At 41.1% G+C, this 14,561-nt stretch overlaps 2 protein-coding genes across 2 annotated transcripts; one reads left to right on the top strand and one right to left on the bottom strand.

Annotated features, from left to right (window-relative positions):
• Positions 1-1,830: 1,830 nt before the first annotated feature.
• LOC116641168 (hypoxanthine-guanine phosphoribosyltransferase-like) lies at positions 1,831-3,262 on the bottom strand. Its single transcript, XM_032418721.1, has one exon. It carries the CDS (start codon positions 3,148-3,150, stop codon positions 2,479-2,481), a length of 672 nt encoding a protein of 223 aa, XP_032274612.1. The 5' UTR covers positions 3,151-3,262; the 3' UTR covers positions 1,831-2,478.
• Positions 3,263-8,724: 5,462 nt separating this feature from the next.
• Positions 8,725-13,142, top strand: HSPA5 (heat shock protein family A (Hsp70) member 5). The gene is made up of 9 exons (XM_032418825.1): positions 8,725-8,807; positions 8,889-9,108; positions 9,210-9,441; positions 9,859-9,996; positions 10,339-10,451; positions 10,540-10,930; positions 11,063-11,300; positions 11,624-11,791; positions 12,228-13,142. Exons 2-9 carry the CDS (start codon positions 8,987-8,989, stop codon positions 12,788-12,790), a joined length of 1,965 nt encoding a protein of 654 aa, XP_032274716.1. The 5' UTR covers positions 8,725-8,807; positions 8,889-8,986; the 3' UTR covers positions 12,791-13,142.
• Positions 13,143-14,561: the final 1,419 nt, after the last annotated feature.

The raw sequence follows: 14,561 nt of genomic DNA, 5'->3' as shown, positions 1-14,561 counted from the left end.
AAAAGAAAAAAGTAACATTCAGTTTTCCAACTATTTCAAATGTGAATCAGCTCCCACGCTTTTTTCCATTTAGTCATTCTCCTTGATGTATTACCCTTAAAAATAAAAATATATTTTTTAATTTCAATGCTAAAAGCTAACTGAACCATTACATTCACTACATTTCTTTTCTAAAATTCACTTTCAATCAAACAAGTAATACAGAAATTCATTCTTGGCCTTAAAAATTGGCCAAAAAATTGTATTGTATACAATACAAATAAGTCAAAAAAGTCCCCTCGATTCCCATCCAATTCCACCCAAAGGGAGCCACTCTTGTCAATGATAGGTATCTATCTAGATTGGGGGGACATAAATAGGATCACGTTGTACATACCATTCTGTTCTTCTCGTTTAAAAATAAATCCTGAGCTTCATTCCATATCAATACGTAAAAATCTACCTCAGTTTTGAAACTTTGCACAGTATACCCATAGTATCACCTACCATAGTTGATTTAGCATCCCCTATCGATTTTGACATTTACGTTGACTGTACATTCTGAATGACAAAAAATACGTGTGAATGAACGATGTTATTTTTTAACATAGTTAAAAAAAAATTTTTTTTTAAGATTTTATTTATTTGACAGAGAGAGAGATAGCGAGAGCAGGAACACAAGCAGGGGGAGTGGGAGAGGGAGTAGCAGGCTTCCCGCTGAGCAGGGAGCCGGATGCGGGGCTTGATCCCAGGACCATGGGATCATGACCTGAGCCGAAGGCAGACGCTTAACGACTGAGCCACCCAGGCACCCCAGTTTAAAAAGATTTTTAAGGGAAAAATTTTTTAAAGCTCTGGCAATCTGTAAACAACAACAAAAAAATTCAGAAACACATGGATGGAAGCTGTTCTACACAGGTGGCAGATAGTATTTCTTTATAAAATGCTTTTGCCCTTTGGAACAGCCCAGTTGCAAGCAAAGGACAAGACTACAGTCATAACCTTACTCCATGTTCTGGGCCCTAGGTTGTCTTACACTGGCTCCCACTGGCAGGCTCAGAAATAGTAGCAGTACTCAGAGATGGATTTACTATGAAGCTGATGGAGCTTATCATTTAGGGCCCCTCACTTGCCTGGGGTTTCTTCCAAGGCCCAAGCAATTCAGCCAATATGGTTTTGCAACATTTGCCAAAGAATTTTTAATTATTGGCTCAGTTGAGGGCAACAGATAAAAGCCCAAAACTTGAGAATACTGAAAATGAGGAAAAAGACGCCTATAGAACAGAGTCATAAATTATGCAACTTGCACTTCTGCACAGTGAAATCTACTATAAACCTTATCCTTCTAGGGTGTCTTGGTGGCTCAGTTGGTTAAGTGTTCGACTCTTGATCTCAGCTTAGGTCTTGATCTCAGGGTCATGAGTTCAAGCCTTGTGTCAGGCTTCACACTAGGTGTGGAGCCTACTTAAAACAAAACAAAGCAAAACAAACAAACAAAGAAAACCTCCCCTTATCTTTCTATCAGTATCAGGGATGTCCAGACTGATGGGAGCTGTCATGTTAACGCAAAATCAAATTTTGGTACATTACCTGTATTTGTCTTATTTTATTTTTTTACCTGTATTTGTTTTAACCTATGACTATAACATATGAAATAACTTTAATGTAACTATACCTTTTTTTAAGATTTTATTCATTCACTTGAGAGAGTGAAAGCAAGGGAGGTCACAGGGAGAAGCAGACTCGCCGCTAAGTGGAGAGCCCGATGTGGGGCTCAATCCCAGGACCCGGAGATCATGACCTGAACTGAAGGCAGACCCTTAACCGACTGAGCCACCCAGGCACCCCAATGTAGTTGTATCTTAAACATCTTTCACTGACCTTTTTTGTTCTCTTGTATTACTTTTATTTTTTTAAGTATTTTGGAATTTATTGATTTGTATTTAAAATAAACTGTTGACAAAGATTCACCAGAAATAATCTGAACAAGCAGAAAAATACAGTTAATACTGAAACACTAAAATAATTCAAGGACACATGGTTTATCCAACAAAACAATACCTCTTAAACGCTGTCATCGATACAAAAACTGACTGCTTCTTACTTTTCTAAACACAGTGGCATAATTAACAATATTCAATCACTTGTTTTATCCTGAATATATAAAAATTAAAATGCCAATTAAAAATTAATATATCTTCTCTTTAAATGTTTCCTACAAATACAATTTCAATATTTTCATTCAACAGTGGTGTGGTTTAAGAGATTTTTCATTCACAAGTCAAACAACAATCCACCCAAAGGGAACTGATAGTCTATAGGCTCATAGTGCAAATAAAGACTTTAGGAATGCAGCAAATGACATTTCTAACAAACATACCAAACATATAAAATTCTTAGAAGATACAGGCAAGAAGCCCCTCTAAGCAGTTGGCCACAGAACTAGAACATTTGATCATTTTACTAGTGATTTCAATGGGACTCTAGATGTTTCCAAATTCAACTTGAACTCTCATCTTGGGCTTTGTATTTTGCTTTTCCAGTTTCACTAATGACACAAACATGATTCAAATCCCTGAAATATTCATTATAGTCAAGGGCATATCCTACAACAAACTTGTCTGGAATTTCAAATCCAACAAAATCTGGTCTGTATCCAATACTTTGAGGAGTCCTTTTCACCAGCAAACTTGCAACCTTGACCATCTTTGGATTATACTGCTGGACCAAGGAAAGCAAGGTTTGCATTGTTTTGCCTGTTTCAATTATATCTTCAACAATTAAGACATTCTTTCCAGTTAAAGTTGAGAGATCATCTCCACCAATTACTTTTATGTCCCTTGTGGACTGGTCATTACAGCTTTTCAGTCTAATGAAGTCTATAGTCATAGGAATGGATCTATCACTATTTCTGTTCAGTGCTTTAATGTAATCCAGCAGGTCAGCAAAGAATTTATAGCCCCCCTTGAGCACACAGAGGGCTACAATGTGATGGCTTCCCATCTCCTTCATCACATCTCGTGCAAGCCGTTCCGTCCTGTCCATAATTAATCCACGAGGAATAAACACCTTTTCCAAATCCTGAGCGTAATGATTAGGTATACAAAATAAATCTAGGTCATAACCTGGTTCATCATCACTAATCACAAGGCTGGGGCTTCGGGTTGCCATAACGGAGCTGGCTGGTGCGTGGACGGAGGGCAGTTCTCTTCTGTATTACTTTTAGTTTTAAGTTCTTAAAGGCTTTTCAAGCTCAGTAAATTCCTGATAGATAAACAGGGATTTTTTTTTTAAATAACAAGAAAATGTAGACAAAAAAGTAACATACTTACAATTTACTCTTTGAAAAACATAGATATCAACAATTTTAATAGCTACATAATGTTTCATCATCTTGAAGTAACATAACTTATCATTTCAAAACAGAAAATTGTTCATTCCTGATATTAAATACTAAATTCATGCAATTTTTAAAAAATTCTAGAATACAGAAATTGAGATTTAAGACTTTGTAAAGCGTATTTAAAAATAATGATATAGTATTATCATACTGTTAAGTAACTTACTTTTCTTACTTAACAATATATAATAGGTTTGTTCTGCCAACTTGACAAGCTAATTCTAAAATTTATATGGAAATACAAGTACCAAGAATAGCAAGACACTCCTGAAGATGGAAGGACATGTTCTACTGGATATCAAATATAGTAATTAAGGCAGAAGTTAATATGATAAATGGTAAAAATCTAAAGACTGTAACAATAAAGAAAAGTTAACTTTTTTATGGAAGAGGGATATAGGGTCAGCTGGGGTGAAAAAGTGAGGACTTCTTGGTGCTGACATTCTTTTTCTTGATTTGGATATTGAATACCTAGGGATTTATTTTATGATTATTCATTACACCATACACTTGCATTTTACGTACTTTTCTGTATTCACATTGCAATTTATAATAAAAAGGTTTAAGATATGTAAAACATCCAGCACATAGTAAATATTCAATTAAGTGTAGCTACTATTGACATTAAAAAAAAAAAAAGAGGCAGTGGATTTGTGACAATCTCCAAGAAATATAGCTAACTGGATGGAAGCAGAACCATGCATGTAGCATGCTCCATCACTAGTTTTAAAATAGGGATACACACACACTGCATATGAATATGAATAAAACCTCTCTAGGCTACACAAGAAAGTGGTGACCGTGGTTATCTTTACCAGTGTAGAGGAATAAGGCTGGGGATAGGGTGGTAGGCTGATTTATTTTCATTGTATATTGTACCCTTTGGATTTTATACCATGTACATATATTTCCCATTTTGTTTTTAAGCATTTATTTATTTAAGTAATCTCTACACCTAACATGGGGCTCAAACTCACGACCCTGAGATCAAGAGTTGCACACTCCTCTGATTGAGCCAGGCAGGCGCCCCTATATTTCCTAATTTAAAAATTTAGAGATTTAGGATACATATTATCACTCAAATTCTATAGAGGTAGCTCTTTATAATTAGTAGCTTATTTTACTTCAATGGAAAATTTAAAACAGAAGAAAAATTAAGACGTTTTCTGTATAAAACTAAAATGCTTTTCAATTAATCAAATACAGGGGTGCCTGGGTGGCTCAGTCTGTTAAGCATCTGCCTGCCACTCAGGTCAAGATCCTGGGGTCCTGGGATCAAACCCCACGTTGGGCTCCCTGCCCAGCGGGGAGTCTGCTTCTCCCTCTGCCTTTCCCCCTGCTTGTGCTCTCTCTCAAATAAATAAAAATCTTAAAAAAAAACACACATTAAAAATTGTTTAAAAATCATAAAATACCTTTATCATAACAACAGCCTTGTGAGGAGGCAAAATTATATGTATTTTAGAGGCTAGTGAAGAGAGCCTCAGAGAGATTGACTTGCCCTAAATCATAGCTAGTTAAGTGACAGAACTAGAACTCTAGTTTTTATGCTTCCAAACCCCATGGGCTTTTCTATCATACTATCTGACACAGCATGTCCTCCTAAATGCCTCCCACCCGGGGGGGGGGGGGGGGAGGAAAGAATAGAAGATGCACTACTTGTAACTTTTCATTTGTCTGTGGGGAAGGTTCCCTATTATAAAATTCACTTTTAAAAAGTCAAGACAGGAGCGCCTGGGTGGCTCAGTAGATTAAGCCGTCTGCCTTCAGCTCAGGTCATGATCCCAGGGTCCTGAGAGAGCCCCACGTTGGGCTCTCTGATCAGTGGGGAGCCCGCTTCTCCTTCTATCTCTGCAGCTCCCCCACTTGTGCTCACTCTCTCTCTCTGTCAAATAAATAAATAAAATCTTCTATTTTTTTAATAAATAAAATCTTTTTTAAAAAAAGTCAAGACAAAGAAAACTAATTGCATAGCACATTGCACTTTCAAAAGCACAAAAAAAAAAAAAAAAAAAAAGGCTACATGATTTATACCTAGTATTGTTCCTGGCTCAGGTGTCAGGGAGATACTTTTTACTCTTCAGTTGTTTAATAAAGGTTAAGGCCTAGTCTCTCTTTTCTTTTTTTTCTTTTAAGATTTTATTTTTTTAAAGTAATCTCCACACCCAGTGTGGGACTCAAACTTACAACCCCAGGATCAAGAGCCGCATGCTCTACTGACTGAGCCAGCCAGGTACCCCTACAATCAGAGTTTTCTTGAAGTAAATGCTCTAAGAAAAGGGAGGGTCAGGGGTCTAAGGGCCCAGTCTCTTAATACAAAAGACATCTACATAGCCAATAGAAGACAGTAATTAGAACATTTAAAAAAATATTTCCAATAATCTGTCAAATTCAACATAATCACCAAACATTACTTTCCATTGAAAGAAATCTTGAAAATTGACTCTCAAGAGATGGTTTTCTTGAAGAGCTTCTAAAATTTCTTCTCATAGTATATTCACATGATTTATAGTATTCCTATTATCCTACAACTTCCCACACACTTTTCTTATCTCCCACACAGTATCTTATCTAATCCTGGAAATAAGCCTACTAAAACCAACAGGACAGAAATCCCTGACATTCAATAGATGAAAAAATTGAGGCTCTGGTAGGTTTTTCTCCCAAGATCATGTGCCTTATCTCTTAGCTGTATATTCTCCCCAACAAAGGATGTGGAAAATTCTTAATTATCAGGGTCTAAACATTCAATTTGTCAATTACGTAAGTCTTCCTTTTCCTTCCTGTTCTATGCCTGTAATTTCCTTTCAAAAAGGAAGATTTAGGAACTAAATGACATCCAATCCTAATCAGTCCTAACTCTACTTAGCTGAGATCAGATGGGAAATAGAAATCTATTTTCTCACCCAAAGGAGCACAAGTGAAACGAGCTGGTTTAAATTACTGGATAAAAATCTACATTTGTCTATCACTCATTACCAAAATATTTGCAAACTATGTAACTACTCTATATCCTAAACAAGATATACATTTTATAAACCCAAAACTCAGGATGATAATCTAGACTACAGAAATTAAAAGTCAAATTGCCAAGGCTCAAATCCTGGCTCCCTATCTCCTCAGCTGTGTAATCTCCTGGGCAAATTTCTTCACCTCTCGGGGCTTCAGATTCCTTAGCTCTAAATTAAGGGTTAAAAAAAAAATGCTTTCATAAGAATTAAAAGAGATAATGCACATAAAGTGTTTAGCATAGTATCTAGCGCTTAGTTAAATATTGATAATTTGGCATCAATACTATTATTGGCATTTAACATTCAGGAAACTAGATTTATCTATGCACTTTTCTATTCAATCCATAAAAGATCGCACTTTGGGTTATACAATAATATACACCTAATATACTTGGTTTTAAAAAAGATACTACAACCACCAATATACTCATTCCCTTTGGAAGTTAGCCAGATATCACTTATTTAAATCTTAGGAAAAAGAGAGTTGCAAAAACGATTATTCCATCAATCAAGGAAAAGGCTGAAACTGAGAGCTTTGTTTTTAAGGGAAATGGATGTTATATATACAAAGTTTCTTTGAAATGATACGAAGCTGTAAAGTGGCTGGATGGTGATTTCTATCTTAATAATGAACTGATGCAACCTATAGAGAGTCAGTATTATGGCAGTATTACAAGCCCTGTTGTAAGATGGGTGATGCAACTTCTATAGTCAATTCTGAGTCACCAGCATAACCTTTGAAAAGCACTGAAGGAGAAAGGAAAATTCTTGAGTACTGACTCCTAGGCTGAACATAGTAGTAATCTGTGTGTAAGATGTTTCAGGGCTATCTGGACAGGGTATTATGAATACCATGAATCTCAAGAATACATTTAGTGGAAAAATACTGGAGTCGTCAGTTCCTATGATAATGTCCCATGCATTTTTTGTAAGCTTCTCAAAATATTTTGTATCAGACCTTTGGTCTGTCCATAGCAGGTCCTCCAAAAAGATTTGTTGAATGAATTAAGTAATTAAAAGAAACTAAGAGCATTGGCTATGGAGCCAAGCTGACTTGGATATCAATTCTAACTCTATCACTTACCAGCTCTATGACTTTAAGCTAGTTATTTAATATTTCAGTCACAATTTTCTCATCTGGAGAATGGGAAATGCCAAGTATTAAATTATAAGGACCGAATGACATAGGAAACAGAACAATGCTTGGCACATTGTAAGTCTAAAGTAAATAGTAGTCTATTATTTTTTGCTACAGGTTGTTATACAAAAGGCAGTATCAAGACATCTTTGTCTATCGGATGGGTTTAAGCACAATCTGACCTTTTCCAGGAAGAATGAAGTTACAAAGGTATCAAGAATAAAGGAGGAGGAAGGCTGCAAATGATAACCCGGGGCCACAAAGAAAAAAAAGATGAGCAGAGGAGAAGGCAAGGGGCGGCAAGCTGGAAAAATGATACATCCCAAGGTGGGAGCGATGGCATTAGCAAGCTTTTCAGACGAGATCGGGCGCGTTCAGGGTGGTATGGCCGTAGACAGGAGAGGGCTGCCACACTGGGGTGGGGACTCAGGGCGAGGAGGTAGTTACTTTGGCCAGGCCTGTGACTTACCGTGGGGTAGGGCAATGTGGAGAAACCTGGTATAGACAAAGATAGCGGGCTAGGGAGAGCGGGGCCGACAGAATGGCTAGGAGCCCACGATCCGCGGCCGTGCAGTGCTCCGGCCAGGCCCCAGCTCGAGGGCTGCGGGCCGGACAACAACAAAAAGCCCTGAGGTTCGGACACCCCAGCACCGTAGCCGCTATAAAGGGCAAAGAAATTTGTTCTGAGGTGATCACAGAATCTACGCGGAGACCTGCCTGCCTGGGACGGGTTGGAAGCTGGGAGGAGGAAGAGCCGCTTCCCGCTTCGAGATGAAGGACGGAGGAGGGACAGGCGGACAGTGGAGAAAGAGAAGCAAAGGACCCAAATTCCACCGCCTCGGGGGAATCACGCACACCACACCGGCCCGGGGCCCCCAGGGCCCAACGTGGAAGGCGGGACTTCTGCCGTTACCGGCGGAAACGGCCTCCGGGTGAGAGGTCGCACGAGGGACAGGCAGCTGCTAAACCAATGGGGCCTGCGCCTGGGGCGGATGTTGCCTCCCATTGGTGGCTGTCGGGTGCGGCCAGCAGCCAATGAGTCCGCCGGAGGGGGCGTAGCCGTGACGCTAGTTGCGGAGGAGGCCCCTTCGAATCGGCGGCGGCCAGCTTGGTGGCCTGGACCAATCAGAGGCCTCCAACGAGCAGGGCCTGCGCCAATCGGTGGCCTCCACGACGGGGCTGGGGGGAGGGTATATAAGCGCCCTCGGCGACGGCGCGGTCGACGCTGGCCGGGACATCACAGAATCATCGACTTGGGGGATTTTTGTGCGTCTGAGAGGTAAGCGCCGCGGCCTGTCTCTCCGGACCTGCCCTTCGCCTTGTCTGCTGCTCCTGCTGACCCCGGGCCCTGTACCCTCAGATCAGTAAGCTCGGTGCGCTCGGGTGCTGCGGCCTGTGGCTGGATTGCCTGTGACGTCCTGCCTGCCTGCTGACCGACTGGCCTACGGCGCCGGCAACATGAAGCTGTCCCTGGTGGCTGCGGTGCTGCTGCTGCTCGGCGCGGCGCGGGCCGAGGAGGAGGACAAGAAGGAAGACGTGGGCACGGTGGTCGGTATCGACCTGGGGACCACCTACTCTTGGTACGTGGGGTTTGGGGAAGGGGGGAATGGGGCGTGGCCTCCTGGGCTGCTGTGAGAATCGCGGTGCTGATTCCTTACGTTCTTGGTGATGTTTCCGCCAGCGTCGGGGTGTTCAAGAACGGCCGCGTGGAGATCATCGCCAACGATCAGGGCAACCGCATCACGCCGTCTTATGTGGCCTTCACTCCTGAAGGGGAGCGTCTGATCGGCGATGCAGCCAAGAACCAGCTCACGTCCAACCCTGAGAACACGGTCTTCGACGCCAAGCGGCTCATCGGCCGCACATGGAACGACCCGTCCGTGCAACAGGACATCAAGTTCTTGCCTTTCAAGGTTCGATGGGGTTTTCCTCGCCGGGATAGAGGTGGGCGGTGGTGGTCGGAGTGTTTAAGATTAAGAAGTTACTGAAAAATTGTTGAGACAACAAAAAGGAGGCAAACACGGTGTGTCTGTAATAACTTGTATTGAGTAATCTTGGTATGTTACAAAACTTGCTTAAAGTAAGCTTGGCAGGCAAAGTCATTTCACACGCAACTATTCTGTCTGCATCGTTTAGGATTAAGAGCCTGATTAAAACTGAAGAGGCTTGTCTTTGTAAAGCACCCATACTCCTTAAGCATTTCTAGTCAATATGCAGTTCCAAGCGACCAGAGTAAACCAAACTACGGGGGAGGAAGTGGGTTACTAACTTAGTAAGTTTTAAATGTTCCTGCTTCTGTGTCTGAAAACAGTAATCATTCTTTAAAATAGGTGGTTGAGAAGAAGACTAAACCATACATTCAAGTTGATATTGGAGGTGGGCAAACAAAGACATTTGCTCCTGAAGAAATTTCTGCCATGGTTCTCACCAAAATGAAGGAAACTGCGGAGGCTTATTTGGGAAAGAAGGTAAATATTTCTAGAACATTGTTAAGTAATTTTATTTTTCCTATTCTTGATTTATTATGTTGTGTAGATGCTGTCATTGTTTTAATAATTTGAATCTGAATGACATCCGTGTATATTACTTTTAATCACTTGCATGTTTTACTGTAGGCCAAACAAAATATTAGGGACTTTTCATGTATTACCACTTAATGCTTGAAAATCCGTGGATATAATATTACGTATATTATACCCATCTAACAAACAGATTGTCTTGGAAACTAAAATGATGGTTTGAGTGCAATTCATGTAAGAGTTAAAACCGTGTGATAAAATACGCTTAATTACTTTTTGTTATCCTTTTAGGTTACCCATGCAGTAGTTACTGTACCAGCCTATTTCAATGATGCCCAACGCCAGGCAACCAAAGATGCTGGAACTATTGCTGGATTGAATGTTATGAGGATCATCAATGAGCCGTGAGTGTTAAATTAAAAAGTATGGCATATTTGCCAAATAGGTGAAATGTAAACTTAACTAAGCCTTTTTTTCCTTTCTCCTTAACAGTACAGCAGCTGCTATTGCTTATGGCTTGGATAAGAGGGAAGGGGAGAAGAATATCCTGGTGTTTGACCTGGGTGGTGGAACTTTTGATGTGTCTCTTCTCACCATTGACAATGGTGTCTTCGAAGTCGTGGCTACTAATGGAGATACTCATCTGGGTGGAGAAGACTTTGACCAACGTGTCATGGAACACTTCATCAAACTCTACAAAAAGAAGACTGGCAAAGATGTTAGGAAAGACAACAGAGCTGTGCAGAAACTCCGGCGGGAGGTAGAAAAAGCCAAACGGGCCCTGTCCTCTCAACATCAAGCAAGAATTGAAATTGAGTCTTTCTATGAAGGAGAAGACTTCTCTGAGACTCTGACCCGGGCCAAATTTGAAGAGCTAAATATGGTATGTTCCTTGTTTTTTTTGCTTTGCTAATGAGATTTAGACAGACTCTGTGTTTGAGGTACTGCATTTAGATATGTAGACAATGTTTAGGTACAATAGGCATCATCACAGTAATTGTGTTTCCTATTCTAGGACCTGTTCCGTTCTACCATGAAGCCTGTTCAGAAGGTGCTGGAGGATTCTGACTTAAAGAAGTCTGATATTGATGAAATTGTTCTTGTTGGTGGCTCTACTCGAATCCCAAAGATTCAACAACTGGTTAAAGAGTTCTTCAATGGCAAGGAGCCATCCCGTGGCATCAACCCAGATGAGGCTGTAGCATATGGTGCTGCTGTCCAGGCTGGCGTACTCTCCGGTGATCAAGATACAGGTATGTCACTGTCACAGCATTTTCCACGGCACTTCAGTAGCTTGATAGGAAGAGTATAATTATCTGTTGCTTTAGAAGGTAATAGAACATGAGCAACAAGGTCACATAGCTAGTAAAGGGTAAAGTGAGGATAAGACCTGGCTCAGTTTCAAGATCATTAGCAATTATATTTAATTCACTGCTTCTGAAATGATTTTGCATAGAACCTCACATTAAATGGCAAGATGGAGAAGATAAAGTTACACAGTTGAGGGGGAGACTGCTTGGTAGTGCTCCTGCGACTCTTGAATTAGAATTTAACCTTGGTTAACTTACCTTTGCAGGTGATCTGGTACTGCTTGATGTATGTCCCCTTACACTTGGTATTGAAACTGTGGGAGGTGTCATGACCAAACTGATTCCAAGGAACACTGTGGTGCCCACCAAGAAGTCTCAGATCTTTTCTACAGCTTCTGATAACCAACCAACTGTTACAATCAAGGTCTATGAAGGTAATACCTTATATTTGTGAATGACATACTATGTTTTTGAGAAGCATGACTTCTTCATATATTCTTTTGAAATGAGAAGGGCTAGAAATATCTCCTCTTTTCAGACGGGGTCCCTAATATGACTAGTGTTGAGTTTGGTAGAGTCAACCCCAAAATCGAGTTCTTATTTAGCTACCTGGCACTCTTTGCCTTTAAAAATAACTTCTGGCTCCTAGAAAAGAGTTCATAATGCTGTAGAGAAGAAATTCACTTAAAAGTTAGTAGTAACTTAACACAGTCCCACTTGCTACTCCTTATAGATCAATACTGACCCACTTCTAGCTTGATAAGCATGCCCTTGCCACTGTAGGCTCCAACAGACTGAAGTGTAAGAGTCCAGATGCACTAATGTTTGTCAGTAACAACTAACAAGTTATTTTTTTGGTGTAACTTCTAGGTGAACGACCCCTGACAAAAGACAATCACCTTCTGGGAACTTTTGACCTGACTGGAATTCCTCCTGCTCCCCGTGGGGTCCCACAGATTGAAGTCACCTTTGAGATAGATGTGAATGGCATTCTCAGAGTGACAGCTGAAGACAAAGGTACGGGCAACAAAAATAAGATTACAATTACCAATGACCAAAATCGCCTGACACCTGAAGAAATTGAAAGGATGGTTAATGATGCTGAGAAGTTTGCCGAGGAAGACAAAAAGCTCAAGGAGCGCATTGATACCAGAAATGAATTAGAAAGCTATGCCTATTCTCTAAAGAATCAGATTGGAGATAAAGAAAAGCTGGGAGGTAAACTCTCCTCTGAAGATAAGGAGACCATGGAAAAAGCTGTAGAGGAAAAGATTGAATGGCTAGAAAGTCACCAAGATGCTGACATTGAAGATTTCAAAGCTAAAAAGAAGGAACTAGAAGAAATTGTTCAGCCAATTATCAGCAAACTCTATGGAAGTGCAGGCCCTCCCCCAACTGGTGATGAGGAACCAGCAGACAAAGATGAGTTGTAGACATTGCTCTGCTAGTGCTGTAATATTGTAAATACTGGACTCAGGAACTTTCGTTAGGAGAAAATTGAGAGAACTTAAGTCTCGAATGTAATTGGAATCTTCACCTTGGAGTGGAGTTGAAGATGCTATAGCCCAAGTGGCTGTTTACTGCTTTTCATTAGCAGTTGCTCACATGTCTTGGGGTGGGGGGAAAGGAAGAATTGGCTATCTTAAAAAGTGGGTAAAAAAGCTGGGTTAGGGTGTGTTCACCTTGGAAATGTTCTATTTAACAATTGGGTCATGCGTATCTGGTGTAGGAACTTTTTCTACCATAAGTGACACCAATAAATGTTTGTTATTTACACTGGTCTAATTTTTGTGATAAGCTTCTAATTAAGTCCATTGCTTCAAGGTTGGAGTCTCACTTGTGTGGAGGGGGTTGGGGTTTTTATTTAATACTTTCAGGGAACTTGCCTAACAGTTAATCTAGTTTAAGAAATGGGCGGGGGACGTTTGGGTGACTTGGTTGAGCATCTGACTCTTGCTTTCTGCCCAGGTCATGATCTCCATGTTGTGGAGTCGGCTTGTCCATCTCCCTCTGCTTCTCACTCCGCCCCTCTTCCCCACTTTTCCTTCTCTCTCAAATCTTAAAAGGGGGGGCACCTGGGTGGTGCAGTCAGCTAAGCAATTGACTTGGTTTGGGGTCAGGTTGTGACCTCAGGTCATGAGATTGAGCCCCCATTGGCTCCATGCTGAGCATGGAGTCTGCTTGAGACTCTCCCTGTCCCTCTGCCCCTTCCCCCACACCCCCCCCACAATATAAAAAAAAAAACGAGGGGCACCTGGGTGACTCAGCTGGGCCTCTGCCTTTGGCTCGGGTTATAATCCAGAGGTCCTGGGATCAAGCCCCACATCAGGCTCCCTGTTCTGCTTCTCCCTCTCCCTCTGCCCCTCCACCCCCACCCCCCGCTTGTGCTGGCACACCCACTCTCCTCTTTCTCTGTCAAATTAATGAATCTTAAGAAAAAGGGGCAGGAAAGGTAAACATTCTTACCTAGGCAAGGGCCATTTTACAGTGCCGAAGGGTGGAATTGTCTTGAACATACTTGAAATTTCTGATTTCCCCTTATCTTTAAAACTTTCTGGTGGCTTTTTATTACTAATGCTTCGCAGCGGCTGGAGTTCTAAGTAAGACTTGCTATGAGTGATGGATCACTGATGTTAACTTTATACACTTGGATTCAGTTCACTATTTTAGGATATAAAGGTGTATTTTAAAACCTCTGCTATGTCAGAATCTCCATCTCTGACATTTCTCATTAGTGGTCTGGAGGGGGGTCTAGGATGGTGACCCTGAAACTACTTTGAGCCCTACTACAATTGTGGATCAAAGGCAGTCATTTGTATCAAAAGAGGTTCAAGATTACTTGGATTGGCTCCCTGAGGAAAGGGATGATCTAAACGAATAATTTTGTGTGATCAATAAAGGGCAGGCTCTCTGGTGCTAATAAGAAATCCAATACTGCTCAAGGATAATAAATATTTTATAGGTGGGCAACCAGCTGAAAGGTTAATTTGCTAACTGGCAGAACTGGAACCTGACGGCATGATTATTTTACTCTGAGGCCCAGATCCCTTCTGCAGTGCCCCAGAAGCATTTGGACAAGCCTGGAGTGTAATACCAAAGGTCTTCAGGCCAAGTTCAATACAAACCTTAAAAATGACCTGCAGTGCTGTGTGCTGTGGTGTTCACAGGTGGCTGGGAAAGACAAGGGCCAGTCTTCATCCCTGT

Source organism: Phoca vitulina, unplaced genomic scaffold (genome assembly GCF_004348235.1).
Source record: "Phoca vitulina isolate PV1807 unplaced genomic scaffold, GSC_HSeal_1.0 scaffold21, whole genome shotgun sequence".
Lineage (NCBI taxonomy): Eukaryota > Metazoa > Chordata > Mammalia > Carnivora > Phocidae > Phoca > Phoca vitulina.
Note: the sequence above shows the minus strand (reverse complement) of the source record. Positions and strands in the feature narration are given on the sequence as shown.

Coding starts and splice junctions, on each gene's coding strand:
- LOC116641168 (XM_032418721.1), bottom strand. CDS start 3,150: ATGGCAACCCGAAGCCCCAGCCTTGTGATTAGTGATGATGAACCAGGT.
- HSPA5 (XM_032418825.1), top strand. CDS start 8,987: ATGAAGCTGTCCCTGGTGGCTGCGGTGCTGCTGCTGCTCGGCGCGGCG. Junction 9,997..10,338: donor AGGCTTATTTGGGAAAGAAG/GTAAATATTTCT, acceptor TTATCCTTTTAG/GTTACCCATGCAGTAGTTAC. Junction 10,931..11,062: donor AATTTGAAGAGCTAAATATG/GTATGTTCCTTG, acceptor TTCCTATTCTAG/GACCTGTTCCGTTCTACCAT.